We start from the raw sequence: 18,425 nt of genomic DNA, 5'->3' as shown, positions 1-18,425 counted from the left end.
ATGTGAGAAATGCTTTTCGAAGGTGACTATTGATCGGGGATGTGCGTGCGAGACAGTGAGAGAAATGAAGACCACCAAGTAAGAAACACATAAAAAGGTCTATTGACGGCCTTTGTACTAAACTTCTTCAGACTTTCAGATAACACTAATACTATCTTACTATAATTATGTCATCATATCACAATAGCCTATATCAGTCTTGAAAATAAAGTTTTTTTATGGTTCAATGAAGAATCCATGGAAGATTCCATTCCACAAAAGGTTCTTTAGAGTGGAAAATGGTTCTTAATGTTCTTCACACAAAGAGAAAAAAGATTCTTTTAAGAACTGTTCACTGAAATGATCTTTGTGGAACCAAAATTTGTTCTTCTATGGCAAAACTGCGAAAAACAACAATCTTTATTTTTATTTATCATTCTATTGCACATCATTCAACTAATACTAACCCGCGTCATTTATCATATAGGCTACTATGGTGTGATCAAACTTGAATAATATTTAATAATATTGTGCGTAAAGCTGAAAATAGCCTATAATAATTTACTTATATTCAAGTAAAATACGTATTTTATGCTCACCAAGCATAAAAGATTTTGATCAAAATACAGTAAAACAGTAATATTGTGAAATATTACAAATAATTTTTATTTATTATATTTTACATTCTTTATTCCTATGATAGTAAAGCTGGCTTTTCAGAATCATTGCTCCAGTCTTCAGTGTCACATGATCCTGATGATTTGCTGCTCTTAATTATCAATGTTATAAACAGTGTTGTTTAATATGTTTGTGTAAACCAACATACATTTTCCATGATTCTTGGATCAACCGAAAGTTGAAAAGAACAGTATTTATTTGAAATAGAAATTTCTAACATTATAAATGCCTTTACTGTCACTTTTGATCAATGTGACAATATTTTGCTCAATAAAAATATTTATTTCTTTAGATAAAAATCGTACTAAGCCTAAGACATCACGACCTATCTCTTTCAATCTTAAATTGCTGTTTCTATGTGGCAAACTTCATTAGTTATATTTTTTTATGTCATTACTTAAAGTTGTAGTAATTTGGCCTTGTTACACCTCAAAACTATGCCGCTCTAACGGTTTTTGATGACACGACGTGACGTCGCCTTTTGTCCCTCGTGCGCCCTTTAAACGAGGAATGTAAACAATCCGATTAAAGTCTGCAAAGTTCCCACGATTCCACGCATACCTGCAGCGCACAAAACTTCACCATTAGCATACCTGGCATACCAGAGTCTGACACCAAACCCATCCGGCCTACACACACACACACACACACAGAGAGAGAGAGAGAGCAAAGCAGTCTCACTGAGAGTATGGACCACACCTTCTCTTAATGCACTTAAAATAACAGTAACACCCCACACAGTTTCTATAAATACATATCTGAAGAAACCTAAAGCTTTACAAACCATAATCACTTCATGACCCAATCTTAGATGTTTAAACCCTTTCAAAATATACAAAATGGAATAAATGTGGTAATGCATTCAGAGCGGCTTCTACTTTCCAGACAGTTTTAGCCCTGGTTTCACAAACAGGGCTTAGATTAAGCCAGGCCTTAGTTCAATTCTAAATGTGCCTTTAATGTCTTTTGTCTTAGAAGTTTGTGATGCAACAGCAGGTAATTCCCTATAAATGAACTCTCATCATTACGTTCCACCGACGCACAATGAGAATCGTTTCATTCACAAATGTGGACAAACAGCAATCACGACATTTCTGCGCTAAAGGATCCGCCCACAGTTCTTATGTGACTGAGTCGCACGCTGGCGTTTAGCTCAGAACTTATTTGAGGAAGACGAGGTGACTCATCTGCACTGCATTTCACCTGGAAGGTAAGTCTAAATGTCATTAGGATTTGCGAGTGTTAGAAAACCGAAGCCTTGTAAAATTGCACGTAGTCAAGCTCAAAACTTGTAAACAGGCGAGTCCTGACTGAGACAGGTGTTTTTATTTTTTTTATTTGTATTGCTCAGATAAGGCCTGAGAGCTCTCAGTAATGTTTCATTTAAAAATCAACTTTGTCTTAGAAGTTTATCCTCAAATTCCTTGGGAGAAACCAACACAGTATGAGTGCAGAGCTATTTCAACAATGTGAATTTGATTAGAAATATCAGAGTTTTAAGTGGTAAATCTGAGCACGGTTTGAGATCCTGCCATGGGCAAGTTGCATAAACTTAAAGCCATTAAAACTGTGTCTTAAGAACAAGTTTGGCCAACAAGCAGTTTCACAAGAGATAATAATCAGTCTTACTCTTCTGATTCAAATTAGACCAATCGACTTTCTTATGTAACTCGCTTTTTAAAAAAAGTAAGGAGTAGTCTTGAAGAAAAAACAAACAGATGCCTAGGTTTTAAGGCTAGCCTAAGCAGTTTATGCAACCGCCCACAGTTCTGAAACTTTAGACGAGATCTGATATTAACTTTAGGGACATTGGTTATGCTCATCTTTGCTCGCTCCTTTTAAGTTATCTTGAGTAAAACAGCTCATTTTTTCACGAAGCACATACAAAAGACCGGAAGCGATGCGATCTGTTTTACAGAATACGGAAGTTAAGTTGCACGTAGCCTCTATACACTCAACTAGGTGTTAACTATATTGTTATACTTAATATAATTAATTGTAGTAAATATGAATATTAGAGCTGTCAAATCTATTAATCGCGATAAATCACATCTCTAACATTACAAGTTTGTTTATATATGGGTGTGTACAGTACATTATACAGTATATATGAGTGCACACACACATATGTATGCATATATATATATATATATATATATATACACACACACACACACACACACATATTATATAAACAAACTTATGCTAGATGCAATTAATTGCGTATGTATATTATATATGTATATTATTAAAACTGGAATATTTAATAGTATTTTATTATATTAACCATTAAATTTAGTGGTCAAATCGATTAATCGCATCTAACATAAAAGTTCTTGTTTATATAATATATGTGTGTGTGTGTATATGTATATTTATACATGCGCACACACTAAAATATATATATATATATATATTAAATACTATACAATTTTAAATTAATATTTAATATTCCAGTTTTAATAATAATAAATATTATTTACTCAACCTTATCCAGATTTTTGTTGACAAATTAATAACTACGAACATCATCCCTTACAAACAGCATTTATATTCTGTAGGAAAGTTGACATCTTTGAAAGCAACCAATATAATTAATGTGGACACTGTAATAAATGTAAAATGTAATGTAATCTGACCATAACATTTCCTTTGTTCTCAGGTGATTGTAAGAGACTGCTGTTAAAGTTCCCATACAAGAAGATCTATTTAGTATTTCCCATGATGGCAGGTAATTAATAACAACAATACACATCCATTATAGATATAAAATACATTATCATGTGCACGTCACACATGATGTTGTGTTTCCATGATGTGGAATTCATGAAATGCAAATAAAATGCAAAACAAAATTAAAAACTGCTCTGTGGGGAAAAGCTTGATAAATGATTCATCTATTTATTTAGTTATTTCCTCTTATTACAGAACACGGTGACCCTTGCACTGGGTCCGAAGCCAACTTTTGCATGAATGGAGGAACATGCTTTAAAATACCTTCTGTGTCTACCCCCACCTGTGTGTGAGTGTCCTCGCGAACAGAAAATCTATTGTTTTATTTGATGACTTATCGTTTAGCATACCTTGTTTGGCTTGAAACCCTTTCCCTGTCGTGTAGCTGCAGTGCGAACTATGAGGGCAGCAGATGTGAGCAGTATCAGCTGTTCAGTTTCTCACACAGCAGTGAAGAGAAGGGCCTGATCGCTGCTGTGGTCATCATGGTCCTGCTCGTTTTAGCGGTGCTTGTTGTGGTCATCTATTACATCTGCAAGTGAGTCACGTGCGCATTTCACACTGGTTTCGGATTCAGTACAAATTTGATCAACATGATAAAGACAACATATAATCATATGACAGATTACCACAGAAACCGGTTTCTCATCCCTCGACTGTATTTACAATGGAAGTCGAGATCATGAAGCAATATCACACGAGCACGCTGCAGGAGGAGGGCTCATTTTCGGAAATAGAGATTGCTAGTGCGATATTTCTTGCCAGTTTTGTAAACAATAAGTCAATATTGAATAACTTACATTTTTGACACAATGTTATCAGTTGCTTCAGCTGTTTTTGCGTCGCCAACTAAAGTTCTTCCAAACGAAGCCACTGCAGAACCGTTTGTTTTGTTGTTTGAATGAATCGGTTGAGTGAACGATTCAGCACTCGTGACAGTTACAATGGAAGTGAATGTGCCGATTTGTACTTTAAAATACTCACATTTTCAAAAGTATAGCCGCAAGATCTAAACAATAAGCCTGTCAATATGCGTATTTGGAAAAAAAAATTGATAACATTTTAGTGTGGAAAACAACAAACCTTTTATAAAGTTATCTAATTGTAGATCACTTCGTTGCCATTACAACAAAAAGCTTAAAACAACCGTAAAGATGATATGGTACTCATCATAACCTCGAAAACGAAGGGCAAGTCTAAATTATTATTATTATTTTTTTTTTTTTTTTCTGTTGTTGTGGTAATCAACTTTGTTTTAAATGCTGTCGAATCTGCCAACTGGTAGAGCCTACTTGTGGAATGCTTGTTTCCGTCACGGAAAAAAATAGATATTGCTACTTTTTTCTCCGAATTGCAAGTTTATATCTCACAATTGCGAGTTGTTGAGAGCTTTAAACTCGCAATTCTGAGAGGAAAATAAGCTTTTTAGCTTTTTATTTCATGGTCAAGCTTCCATATTATGGGCAAGAGCTGTTTTTAACCCCTAAAAACCTGCAAGAAGTAACAGTTGTCTTTCCATTTATTCCCAGAATTAAGAAAAATACCCAGAACCAACCAAAATCTGAGGAATATAAGAGAGGCAAATTGAGTGGGACCTCTAACTGCGATCAAGTGTGAATCGACTTTTGATGCATGTGAACTCGACATTGGTTTTGATGTTGCGAACCTTGTAACATCACTCCCTTGTTGGAAGTCTTGAACTCAATGTGAAAATGTGTCAGATTGCACACAAAATACTTTTCTTATGTTTTTACATTTTGTAAATAGTTCTGTCATTTTTAAACCATATTTAAATACGTAACAAAAGGATGCAAATTCTTGAAACAAACTGTTACCATGTCAGCTGTTCAATGGAAAGCAATACATTTCAAAAGCAGCATCCATAAGTGTAGATTTGTCATTTTAATTAGATATAGATGACTTGATATTATTTAACATACTCACATGTGTCATGTACATACACTATTTTTTACAATGTGCTGTTTTTGTTTTGAATAATATATTATTCCTTTTAATTTTGTCACTTGAAAATTCTGTCATCATTTACTCACCCTCAAGTTCCAATCCTGTATGAATTTCTTTCTTCTGCTGAACACAAAATAATATATTCTGAAGAATGTCAGTAACCAGTTGTTGGGCCCCATAGACTTTCATATAGGGAAAAAATCCTATGGAAGTCAATGGGGCCCGTCAACTGTTTGGTTACCCATATTATTCAAAATATATTATTTTGTGTTCAGCAGAAGAAAGAAATTCATACAGGTTTGGAACAACTTGAGGGTGAGTAAATAATGACAGAATTAAAACATTTTGGGAGAACTATCTCTTTAAATTCTACTGGATTACTGTAATTCCATCATACTGTTGAAATGTATTAACTTTAAACGTAACAACAGGAAGCTTAAACATTAATGCACATCACTGTACAGAATCATTTTATAAAATGTAATGGGAGCATATTCAAAGAAAATGAAAGAAAAACCAACAATTTTCATATCATAGCCTATGCCAGTGGTTTTCAAACTGTGGGTCGCGACCCACTTGTGGGTCACACAGTGAGAAAAGGTGGGTCGCACAAAGGCACTTAGCTGCAGCTAAATTTACATTACGATGAGTGAAACAAAACCAGTCCGATTAATGAACAAACGACTCTTAAGTGAGTTTTAGCGCCCGCCAAAGTGAATTTTTGTCCCGCCAAAGTCTTATTTGATCGGTGAGTAATGTAGATGAACGGCTGCGCTTGTGACAGAGTACGAGCAGAGAGAGAGACTCGGTCGCGCGCGCGCTCTCTCTCTCTCTCTCTTCGGAGCCAGGCGAAAGTGTAAACAAGACTTCACGGTCTCCAAACTAAGCGCTGTCTTGCTCTCTCTCCCTCGCACATATTAATCAAAATAAATCGACACGGTGGTAAAAGGTCGGAAGACCAAAGTTTCATGTGGAGCATTCGGAGATTTTTTTCCCCTTAATTACTGCTGGGTGTGAATTCTGCTGAATAAGTTGTTGCCTTTGATCTTCTCTGAAAAGCGTCCCAGACATTCAGCTGACATAAAACAACACTTTAATTAAACAAAAAAACTATCCAGTGATGAAAGGTTTTCTGTGTTGACACAAATCTTGGATGTCCGTGTCCTAACTGCTGGGATAATCACACAACGCGCACGACACGTCCAATTCGCGAACTAATCGACTCCTTTGAAATTAATTTGAATGAATGGTTAAAACAACTGATCTTTCCAACAGTGAACTCAGAAGACGTCTGAATCGGTGTAATCAGTAACACTTTACAATAAGGTTCTATTTATTACATAAATTACATAAAAAGTACAGTTTGCTTACTCAAGCTTAAGCTTTAAAATAAATTAAACCCCTTGTTTTTTTTTGTTTTTTTGAAAAGCATATGACTACATTTTTCCACACAGTGCTATCAAGAATCGATAAGAGAATCGTTAAAGAATCGCATCGATAATCAGAATCGTCAGTGGCATTATTATTATTGATAAAATATTTTAATTTCCCATCTGTAAAATTGTAATCAAACATTAAAGAACATGTTTTTTTAAAGTTTTTTTTTAAGAGTTAAAAGTTTAAAATATTTTGCTAACATGAGGTCTTGTCACTGTCAGTCTTTTTACATCAGTGCAAAACTAGCATGCAAACTCATCAGCATGCATTGATCAATCCCATGGCATGTAGCAAAAAAAAAAAAAAAAAGGTGCGACCAAATCATTCTGATGCGACCAACTGAGAAAGTTGGTAGCACCAGTGCAAGTGGGTCTTGAGATTGATTATACTTGTCTAGGTGGGTCCTAGAATGAAAAAGTTTGGGAACCCCTGGCCTATGCTACTCATATATTTGTAGAATATGTACACAGTATGCAAGTTTTCTGTATTGAAGTTCTACTGTATGTGAAAAAATGTGCAGTATACAACAACACAGTACAATGGGCAATGTATCCCATAATGCAATGTGATTCCAGTGAGATGTACTAATGAATAAACCAGATGGATGAAAATGAACTGGAATATTTACCAGCACTTTCTTGTCCCACTAATTAATCTGACTGTAACAGATAGATAAACGTCAAATAAAATGAATAGTACATTTGAAAAACAGTTTTATTTTATGCTGAGCGAGCTGTTAAAGTTGTCTAGTTGTGTCAATAATTGGAGGGGAGGTGGATCCTCTGTGGAATTGTTCAGATTACGGAGTATCTACGGAGTATCATATAGTATGAATGTGTGTAGTGTAAATGTAATACAGACGTTCTACATCCATCATGTTGTATACGTCATGTGACCTACCAGCAACAAGTCCTATTGTACCGAATTTTGGTTGTAGTTCCACCAGAGTTCCACTGGGGTCGATCGCCCATGAGTGCAAAATGAATGGGAGTCTATGGAGCTAGACGGCTAAATTTGTCTCTTTCACCCGATTGCCGTTGAGAAAGTTCAACGTGGGTTATAGGTCGAAAGTTGAATGACCGAGTACTTTTACGAGTACGATTTCTTACAGGTTGAATTGTTGTTGCCCATAACACGCTAGCATTCTGCTAATGAACGCTGATTGGTCAGTGAAGGACTGATTACGACCAGAGATACCGCTTGATGGCATCATGGCATTCGAAGCGGGAACAGAAACAAACAAAACAAAAACTCTTCTAGCACGTGTATTTACCTGTGTCAGCTGTGTTGTCGATGCCTCGAGAGAAAACAAAGTGCAGAGCGCGAAAGCACCAAAGTGACTGAAGGATTGCCGTAAAGCAGTATCTCTGGTCATACGATGTGTATGACGTCATTGACATTTTAAAAGACTTTTTAAAGCAAATAAGTGACTCTAAAAAATCTAACACCCAGCAATGTGTAATTTCTTTGCATCTCCTTTCGAATACAATATTCAAATTACTAGACAAAAAATTATATCCTGAGAAAAGTGGATTTTGAGGGGTATAGCGCCATAGACCTCCATTCATTCTGCACTCGTCCTGTGAGCGCCCTCATATGGAACCAGAGTGGAACTGCAACCAGTTCAGAAGCCGGAAGTTTACTGAGAGTGGAATTTCTCCCCTTATAGAAGACAACCTCTCCCGTGGCCTCATGGATGTAAAGTGTCCACGGAATGTGCTCTTCAGAATCTCGTAGGTAATCCGGGGACTTCTCGCCTACCGTTTTTGGTTTTCGAATACTATGTGTTCGGATATACTACTCTGTTGGCGTAGGCTACTGTTTTTCGCATACTATATAGTAGGCCTAGGGAAGTATTCGATTTCCGTCTTTTTCCACTACACACTGGGAGTTGAAGAAAGAATTTGAAGATTTAAAGGAAGAAAGCACCCGCACAGTGTCTAATGGCAGTGGTTTTCAGTCCTGGTCCCGGGAACTACCGTTCTATGACACACTCAGTTCAGTTCATGGAGCTCTTTCTTAACCAGCTGGGACTATAATTGAAAACCACTGCCTTATGGACACCTCCACTCACCACAGTGCCCGATGAATCACCCGTTCTGAAGCAAGAGACTGCTTTATATCTGCAGTGAAGACCAATAGAAGATCACCAGAAGACCGAGAAGAGTTTGCTCAGAGGGTGATGGAGGGTCTCTGTGTTGTGCTTTCTCACGGGATATAACGTTAGATAGGGCCCGATTATCCAATGTGGGGCCCAAGCGAGTGGAAGAAAAAAAATAAAATCCTTCTTTTTTTTACATTTCTGATAACGGAGTGTATATTTGCACTAAGTGCCTGTCTTTTTGGCACAGGTGACGATGTTTATTTTAGTACACCACCAATACCACACTGCAAAAGAATCCAGTGACATTAGAACAAAATATATGGATATGAGAACATGTATGGATACAACTTTATTAAACGATCTCTTAAATATTTTCTAATTTCACTAAACATTTTCATTTAGTTTCGTGAACATTTTTATTAAACATGGACATTTATGTTTATGAAAAAGGCTTATTATGCTCTTGTAGGCTCATTTTGTCCTGCGTCTTCGAAGCGGAGCCGCGCGGAAAGTAAAAAAAAATGTCGTGCACACCGCCAAGCGAAATGGGGTCTCGCGCACTATCGCCCACTCCGCGATGACGTCATTTGTGATGCGCGCGCGCCTTCGCGCTCGTGTTTAAAGAACAATTTTTGGCCATCGGGTGTTGTTTAAAAAATAAATAAAAAAAGTAATAATAATTAAAAAAGAATAATAATAACAACAACAAAAATATCAACTACTACAAAAATAAAAACAAAAGTAATAACAACAGCAAAATTTAAATAACAACCACTAAATTTATGGCAAAAAAAAAAGCAACAACAAAAATAACAACACCACCAAATAATAATATTAGCAAAAACAATAACAACAACAAACATAAAAACAATAACAACAACAACTATTAGAAGTATGTTGGTGAATTGGTAACATCAGTGGAAAACCACAAACAGCTGATGACTTTATACTGTAAATGATTGAACTGCTGTACCAGTTGAACATACATGTGACAAATGAAGATTTTGTATATATGAGTAATTAATATTGACTGTTAATAACTATAGTATAGATCCTATGTAAACTATATCTTATATAGGCATATAAACTAATAATGGGTTAAAAAAAAAGCTGAATTTAATAAAAATTATATTAAGAAATCCATTGCTTGTTTTTATGCACACCAATATCTGTTTAACTTATTAGTCACTTTTCATTTGACTGCTTGTTGTTTTCTGACTACTAAAAAAAAGACATCGAAAGTCAAATATAATAATTTAGTTTAAATACTCTGCTCTTTCTACTAATGGTATGAAAGAATTTAAGTTTATTCAGACTTGAAACTGAACTGATGACAGTGCTTCCATCTAGTGGAGATCAGTGAGCATGACGTTTCATATCTATCTATACAAATAAATAAATATTATTATTAGTCTTTTGGAATCAGTAAGATTCTGATCAAACAAGATACTGTTGGATTAACAAATACCTACAAGTAATCACACTAGTTAAAAATCTAGGCTGTATTTTGTTCCATGCTTGAATCCTGAACAAAATTCCTACTATGATCCTTTATGATTGTTTTCAAATGACTATAGAAATTCCTTTTATTATTGAATTCCCATTTGTTAAAATGTGAATAAATGTGTAAAGTAAAATGTTTTTGGGCACTGTAATCGATCAATGTTTCACACCATTTTAACCAGGTTTTGACTTTATGCACTTCACTTCTTCCAAATAAATTTATATTCCATGTAGACTGAAAATAAATATGAGCTCATGAAATCTGCACTGCTTGTCATCCCAACTACCCTTTAATAATTGTGATAAATCACCAGATTATGTGCATAACATGCTGAATGTGGAAGGAAAATGAAAAGAGGCCGTCATCAAAGTTTCCATAATACTTTTTTATTCAATCACGTGTATAAAAGCTATCAAAATGATCGCTCGGCACAACTGTTCACTTATAACCGAAGCATGGACGCACCTCAGCATCCTGATGTTCACCAAAACGGCTACAAAAGGACCAGTTCTGTGTGTGTGTGAGTATCAAGTAGACGCGATTTCTCCGTCCCTGGCCTTGTCAAATGTTTGTGCAATCTTGAGCGCGGTGGTATTGAGCCCCACTGACTGCATGTTAGTGATGATGGTCACCACCACCCCCTGTGGAGGAGGCAGCTTCTGATTGGTGAGCTGCTCTCTGGGCAACACCAGCAGGACGCTACTAGCCCCCACAGCGCCCCCTGTGTGCGAGACGTAATGTCTGCGGCTGCGGCACTGCCCGTATTTCTGCTGTTTCTCCACGACCAGCCAGCCCTGGGCGTACAGTCCATCTTTGTCCCACGATGCCTCTGTTTTGTCCACCGGTGCCCATATGGCTTTGGCTGTGTGGGGTCTGAAGAAGCCAGGAAGCAGCCCGTCTGTGTTCTTCGCTTCGGCCATCTGATAGCTGTAGAGCAGAGCGTTACCGAAGACCAGAAGGTCACTCACAGTGGACAGAAATCCACCTCCAGCCCATTTGTACGAATTGTCCACATAGGGACAGTTTACAACACGGCGCTTTTTGTTGAAGTGGTAGAATCTGCAGAAAACAGGGGAGAATGTGATACAGGTCAGTGACTGATAAGAGGAAAAATCCTTTAGAAATCTGGTTTGAAATCCATGGTGCCATCATATGAAATCTAAATGTTGGTTTTATAATGATTTTGACTAATAAAAATCTCATGTGGTGTAACCATCAATTAAAAAGTAACAACATATTTTCCTTACACCTTGAATACGTTTTCTCAAAAAAGATTTAAAAACATATTTAAATATAAAGGTAAAATAAAGGTAAAACGCCATTTTTAATAACAATTATAATGGATTATTAATTCATAAATATAATTAAATTTTTGGGAAGTCGCACCACATGACATTTTACGGCCTGAACAAATTTCGTTTTTTTCATCTAATATTTATATTTTATTTTATTTACCAAAAAAGATTTTTAATAACAAAAAAGATTTTTAAATACCAAAAACGGTTTTTAATGGGCGTGATTTGGCGAAGGTAGTTTGTGACGTCAGAAACACCAGCGATTTCAAACCGCGTTTTTGAGACTGTCTTTGGTTCACTGCAGTTTTAAGGAGAAAATACTCAGCAATGGTGTTGACTTATGAATTTGTACATGGTTTGTCTTAAAGCATATTAAAAACACCACATAAACATATAAACAACATTAAAAGCTTGATTTTCACCACAGGGGGACTTTAAGTATAGGTGCGTTTACGCCATGTCAGAATTACTGTAGTTACGAGATTCCGACTCGTAAAAAGCGTTCATGTCCTCATAGAACCCGTAATTACAACTTGTAAACTCTGAATTTTCGGAGAGATTGTACCACCTGACAGCTGCAGATTCACATGTGTTTGAATTGTTATGTCTCTTTTACCTCGAGCGGTTGTATATGATTGGGTCGTTTTCGTCTGGTACGGTGTTGAGCATGCCCAGCTCACGAAACATCTTCATCATGTGGTCGAGGAAGCGCTGCCCTGCGGCTCTCTCCACCACGGCGCTCAGTAGAGTGAAAGCATGCGTGGAATACAGGAATGTAGAACCTACAGAGGTCGTGTAAGATAGAATAAGGACAAATTACAACAACTGAAGTCAACATTGACTAAGTCTACAAGTGCACCAGTAATGTGATGTAGTGTTATACAGCTGTTTGTGAATGTAAAAAAATCTGCATAGTTTCAAAACTCAAAGTGCAGAAAAATAAAACGTATTGTCTCCCAAAAGAAAGAACTGATTTTGAACTGCCTGAAACGAGTCGTCAGTAATTCCAGTGTCGAATTCCAGTCTTGAATAAATATGATAAAACCGACGTCATCGTTACTGTTCGTATCACTGTGTATAAAGTGCTGAGGAAGATCCGGATCTGAAATTCAGATAATGGGCGTTTCGTTTCCGACACGCGCTGTAAGCAGTGGACCAATCACAACTGACTGGGCCATCTGACCAATCAGAGCAGAGTAGACCAATCACAATAGACTGGGCCATGAATGCTAAATCATAAATCGATGTATGTACAATAACATGTCCATCAATCGATTGAAATAGTACATGGGTTTAATTTGTCGTTTAATGAGGTTTGATATATGTTGGTATTGGTAAATCCTTTAAAAAATTGTGTTTGCTGAAATGGTCCAGTGGTAGAACTATTGCCAAGCGTGTAAGAGGTTGTGGGTTCTAATCCGCACTCGTATATATATATATTTTTTCTCATTAAAACCCATTATGTTTATCAGTGGTTGTATATCAGGCAATCATACGTTTATATGCATTTTGTTTTGTAATTTCACCGGAACGAATAGAGAGTCTCCACAACGGATTGAAGCACGCGTCCGAGTGATGACTGTGCGCGAGCCACAAGAGAACACAGTATCCATGCCTGTGTCTGTATCTGTATCTGCTCGCAGCGACAACGAGCACTTTGATCACTTGATTTCAAAAACAACACATTTCAGTGCTAGATCGCCTCTTACAAACGAACTAAATGAATGCTCTGCTAGTTAACTGGAGATCTTTTATTTATTTGTATTGGTACATTCGTGCCGCGAGATGTTTCAAAAGTGGTGGGGACAATATCGACCTTAGCAAAAAGTGGTGGGGACATGTCCCACCCGTCCCACCCGCAAATTACGCCTATGGCTTAATCACATCAATTTTATCAAAGAATTGCCTAAATCTCATAACAATCGCATTATGAGTGTGCGTGTAAATGTAGTGGGAGTCCACCAAAGATATTTTGAATTTGCTCAGTCAGGTTTGGAATGACCTGAGATGGTAAGCTATTCCTTTAAAAAGATGACATTTTCAAGGCAAGATGCTCTAAAAATAAACCTATCATCATCTAAAATCAGATCTTCAGGCATTTCAGGAGACATCGCTTTGTTCTGAGTGGAATGAAAACATACCGGGTTTAAAAATCAGAGGATCGTCTTTGAATAAGTCCAAAGCCTGGATGACATTCTCAAAGTTGTCTTTGAGGTAGTACTCCTCCTGCTCGAACTCCTTCTTCTTCTTTTTGCTCTTGGCGCCGCTGTCCTCCGCTTTCGGCTTCTCTTTGTTTTCAGCCGAGCCCTTCTCTTCTTTCTTCTCCGGGGGCTTCAGAAGGCGCTTTGCTTTCTCCTTGTCCTCTCTCACTTTTTGCCCATCTTTTTCATAATGACGGATGCCACTCAAGTGGGACAGGAGCATCCGAGGGGTTATTGTGACCTGGTTTAAGGACAAAGGGAAGAATGCGAAGCCAAACCAAATTCATTATTAATCAATTATTATACTCACTGTATATATAGTCGAGCACACATATTTTAAATAAATAAATGTAATTAAAAACCTCTTTTTTAAATGCATGTGCTCACATTCTCTCCTTCGAATTGCTTGTGTGGGAACTCAGGGACGTATTTTTGGACAGGGGCATCGAGATCGATCTTGCCCTCCTCCCAGAGTCTGGCGACGGCCGCTGCAGTCAGAGGTTTACTGATGCTGGCGATTCTCATCACCGTTTCCGGACCACAAGACACTCTGTTCTCCAGATCCGCATAGCCAACGCCTCAGAGAGAACATGCACAGCTAGGGTTCACTTTCAGAACCACTAAAACACTCCTCGGTTTCTAAAGACTTGGTAAACTTGTGGCCTTTGCATGTGCATGTGATGTGCATTTTCATTTTAAGCATGCACAGCCATTATGCATGTTTCTGTACATCCCACAGAAGTGCAGATTACCCATGAGCCTTTTCAGGACCAGACCTAAATGAGCAGTGGAGGACTTCCTACCTTCACACCAAACATGGCAGCCGTCCACCGAGACTCCAATAACCATCCCAGGAGCGGCAACTTCATCCTGAAAAATTACACCATTCTGCACTATAAACCTTTTTTTTATAATTATGTTTATTGAATTTTCACTATATATATATATATATATATATAAAAGACACAAAAATGTATAAAAAAATATATAATAATACAATTGAATAAAATAAAAGAACACCAGCTCAGATTTGCATATAAAACTCTTTCACCAGAAGATGAAGTTATATTGACAGATTTTATTAAAAATTACGAGGTAAAAAATATACAAAAAATGAATCATTTGCAATAAGATCAAAAATACGTATTTAGATAGATTCAAATGAATATTATGACTTCAAATGAATATTTTTAATACATTATACATATATCCATAGTAATAAACAGAAAATATATAATTATATTTTTCATTAATAAAATATTATTTAATAACTATTTTAATCATAAACATATTGAACAATTGAATAAACTGATTAAATAAAGATTGAGAATTCAAATATTTAAAAATTTTTTTTAATATTTAAAATATGTAAATATAAAAATATTCATCAGTTTTTATTAATGTTAACAAATTGATTCATCGTGAATGATTAATTAAGTATTAATCATTATTATTAATCTAACATAAATGCACAAAAATATATATATTTTTTATATTAGATGCGATTAATCGATTTGACAGCACTACTTTTCATATAATATAAATATTATATTATCAGTATTACAGATTTTGAAATGAAATAAACCTATTAATCTAACATAAAAGTTTGTAAATATTATAGTTTGTGCACGCACACGCACACGCACACACATATACATATATATATATATATTAGATGCGATTAATCGATTTGACAGCACTACTTTTCATATATAAATATTATATTATCAATATTACAGATTTTGAAATGAAATAAACCTTAATAAACTTTAAAGTTTGTCAAATATATACCAAAGTACAGCGGAACTTGTTGACAATGAAATGTTATCCGGCTAGTTCAACCAACTAAAAACTATGATGAAAAATAAAAGACATGTATCAGTAGTAAAAGAAGTCTGGTCGTGATACCTGTACCTTTATCCGCCGCAGAAGGTCTCTGCTGGTCTCTATAGCACAGGTGTACTGTGAGACAGTCTTCTGTGCGTTACATTCACAGTGTTCTGAGGCAGAGTCACGATATTTCAGGCCCAGAGCCAGAACAAAGCCCGTCCCGATGCCGAACAGCCATAAGGCCGTGTGTCGGTTGCTGAAGGACGGGATGACAGGTCTTCTGGGTGTCGAAATGAATCTCTTCATCAGCTGATCTCTGAACTTCACTCTGTGTGTCAACAGAGACACAAAGGGCTCGGATTTCTGAGCACTGCATTTACATTTTGTGCATATGAGACCCCGTGATAAACACAGTAACCGAGACATGACTGTTTTACGAATAATAAAAAAGGATAAAATAGTTTATAGGAAGAAAACAGCAAAGAGTTCACGTTTGAACTCTACAAAAGCGACTGAAAGACTGACTACCGCTCTATTTTACAGAATAAAAGTCCATGACTTTTTTTAACATGAAATATCAAATAGATTTTTTGGAATACTTTATATTATTTTTTAAATTAACATATTTGAATTTACATGCAATAATAATTTCATATTTATATTTAAAATATGTAATAAATTACATAAAATTACAATTTAATCATGTATCGCACATTGAAAAACTCATGATCTTAAAAAATAAATAATCTAAAGACAAATGCTTAAACATTTCAACTTTCTTTTAGTTATATACATTTCACAAGTCTGTCTGCCTGCATGTGAATTTCTTCACAATTTTTTTTCGACCGGATATGATCTTTTTCATAAAAAATAAGTTTATTTGTTTTGATAAGTTTGAACAAAGTCCTATCTTTGGTTTGAATGAACAGGTAAGGAAAAAGGTATTCAACATCCATGAGACGTAAAAGGTCTTTTAATTTGAAAACTGTAGAGGCTTTGAAAACCAACGGCTGATTGGCTCATATATTCGTTGTGGCTATGACGTTGGCCAATCAGATGTGCGAATTCTGCTCAGACAGCAGGCCCAGCCTTAGAGCTGCTGTCAACAACAACAACAACAACGAAGCTCATATGGACTGTTTAGCAGCTGCTACTTGGACAGTTGCAGGACAAATATTAATAAATATGTCACATAACACAGCCTACAGGTAGTTTAGTGAACTATAGATCATTGTATCGTGTTTATTAACAACAGGTCCAATCACTTAACATATCGCTTTGTGTTATAAACGACCGGTGTAACCCACATGTTCTTTCTGCACCAATGAATTCTGAATTATTCATTAATTTTGAATGACTTACCTTTGACCTTTCACGATATCGGTGTTTTAAGGACCAGCTCACCTTGCCAGGAGCTTCTCTGTATGTGGATAAGCATGAATACATTTTCACATACAATTTTTTTTCTTCTGATCTAGCATATTTATTCACACTGGATTCTTTGAGTATACAATTTGTGAAGACATGCTGCAATAGTCAAGCATGACCCTGCATTTGTCCAGCTTTCAGCTCTTACAGTTTATTTACAGTATGAAACAGCTGCAGTCAAAACAGTGATGCTCCCTAAAACGTCACCTTGACATTATCATGCAACACCATTACCAACAGCACAAATGTTGCATCAGGTTTAACTGCATCCTCAAGAATTAGGTTATGTTTAATCATTAGGTCTGGTTTTGTAATCATGCGGTTTTAACAAGCAGAACCCATTATGTTAGTTCACGTCCTGCACTGTAACATGCCACACCTTCCAACTGCCAACACAATACAATTCAAATCTTCCAGTGGGATATTTATGCAACAAGCAGCAAATATGATATTTAACAGAAGGAAGCAGATAGTCTGATTTGTTATTAGGCAACATCCTCTGCTATAGAGAGCATAGTGTGCTACTGTGCACCCACTTTTTCCCATAGCAATTTTAAAAAGTGTCTTTAAAGCGTTTTAAGCCATGAATCAAGCCAACAAGCTACGAAGTGAATAAAAAAACAAATTATAAACTTATTTGAACAAAAAGTTTTTGAAAATCTGATAAAAGTAGACTGTGAACCTAACGCCTTTTGTGATGAAAAGAGCTACAATCCCATAAAGCATTACAAATTAAAAACTACTCGTTTAAAAAAATGTTCATTAAATGTATAAAAGTATTACATATTTTAAGTTATTTGCAAAATATGCATCTGTATACAAACATTTTTGCAGTTGTTCATGGGAGTGGGCGGAGCTAATGAGATCTTTTGCCGTGTTTTGCTCGTTTCAAGTCTCTGATTGGTGGATTTTCTGTACAGCATCATGGGTAGTGTAGTTTTTCTCCAGGAATTCTGCTGTTGAACAATTGCATACTTCATCACTGGCACATTCAACAGAAGCAAATATCATCGCTCACCAACCTCATATCTCACAGCATTGCGGTGTCTGAAATCGCCCCCTATACCTTTAAATTGGGCACTATTTGAAGGGACAGCAATTTGAAGTGATGTTGAAACCATAGTGGACGTTATCGAGTGCACTCATTCAATCCCATAATGCACCGCAATAACGAGTGTAAAACCGATGTACAATCAATCAATGGCTAGAGAATACCCATAACTGTGAGGGTCGCGTCACATGAAGTCCCGCATCTGCCCAGAAGATGGCGC

The 18,425-nt window shown here is 36.3% G+C and overlaps 2 protein-coding genes across 5 annotated transcripts; one reads left to right on the top strand and one right to left on the bottom strand.

The window, feature by feature from the left end:
- The first annotated feature begins 1,753 nt into the window (after positions 1 to 1,753).
- On the top strand, positions 1,754 to 5,852 carry nrg4 (neuregulin 4). Its single transcript, XM_084397600.1, has 5 exons — positions 1,754 to 1,867; positions 3,320 to 3,388; positions 3,586 to 3,679; positions 3,776 to 3,928; positions 4,920 to 5,852. The coding sequence occupies exons 2-5, from the start codon at positions 3,379 to 3,381 to the stop codon at positions 5,005 to 5,007; spliced, it is 345 nt and encodes a 114-aa protein (XP_084253726.1). The 5' UTR covers positions 1,754 to 1,867; positions 3,320 to 3,378; the 3' UTR covers positions 5,008 to 5,852.
- Positions 5,853 to 10,764: 4,912 nt separating this feature from the next.
- lactb (lactamase, beta) lies at positions 10,765 to 17,370 on the bottom strand. Of its 4 annotated transcripts, none has more exons than XM_084397576.1 (7): positions 17,089 to 17,370; positions 15,811 to 16,054; positions 14,700 to 14,766; positions 14,284 to 14,474; positions 13,837 to 14,137; positions 12,312 to 12,477; positions 10,765 to 11,459 (listed from the first exon to the last, which is right to left on the bottom strand). In XM_084397576.1, exons 2-7 carry the CDS (start codon positions 16,030 to 16,032, stop codon positions 10,928 to 10,930), a joined length of 1,479 nt encoding a protein of 492 aa, XP_084253702.1. In that variant the 5' UTR covers positions 16,033 to 16,054; positions 17,089 to 17,370; the 3' UTR covers positions 10,765 to 10,927. The 4 variants fall into 4 exon arrangements, with proteins under 4 accessions (XP_084253702.1, XP_084253701.1, XP_084253700.1 ...); XM_084397575.1 differs by having other exon boundaries at positions 15,805 to 16,054; positions 17,089 to 17,222; XM_084397574.1 differs by lacking the exon at positions 17,089 to 17,370 and having other exon boundaries at positions 15,811 to 16,282.
- Positions 17,371 to 18,425: the final 1,055 nt, after the last annotated feature.

The sequence above is a fragment of the Rutilus rutilus genome (genome assembly GCF_951802725.1).
Source record: "Rutilus rutilus genome assembly, chromosome: 23".
In the NCBI taxonomy this organism is placed as follows: Eukaryota; Metazoa; Chordata; class Actinopteri; order Cypriniformes; family Leuciscidae; genus Rutilus; species Rutilus rutilus.
This window is presented reverse-complemented; position numbering and strand designations above follow the sequence as displayed.

Bases quoted from the DNA above. Each gene is read 5' to 3' on its own strand.
- nrg4 (XM_084397600.1), top strand. The intron at 3,680-3,775 runs GTGAGTGTCCTC...CCTGTCGTGTAG, and splicing joins GTGTCTACCCCCACCTGTGT to CTGCAGTGCGAACTATGAGG. The intron at 3,929-4,919 runs GTGAGTCACGTG...ATTTATTCCCAG, and splicing joins GTCATCTATTACATCTGCAA to AATTAAGAAAAATACCCAGA.
- lactb (XM_084397573.1), bottom strand. From the start codon at position 16,152: ATGTCTCGGTTACTGTGTTTATCACGGGGTCTCATATGCACAAAATGT. The intron at 14,767-15,804 runs GTATCACGACCA...GTAATTTTTCAG, and splicing joins TGCGGCGGATAAAGGTACAG to GATGAAGTTGCCGCTCCTGG. The intron at 11,460-12,311 runs GTAAAAGAGACA...TGTTTTCTGCAG, and splicing joins ATCATATACAACCGCTCGAG to ATTCTACCACTTCAACAAAA.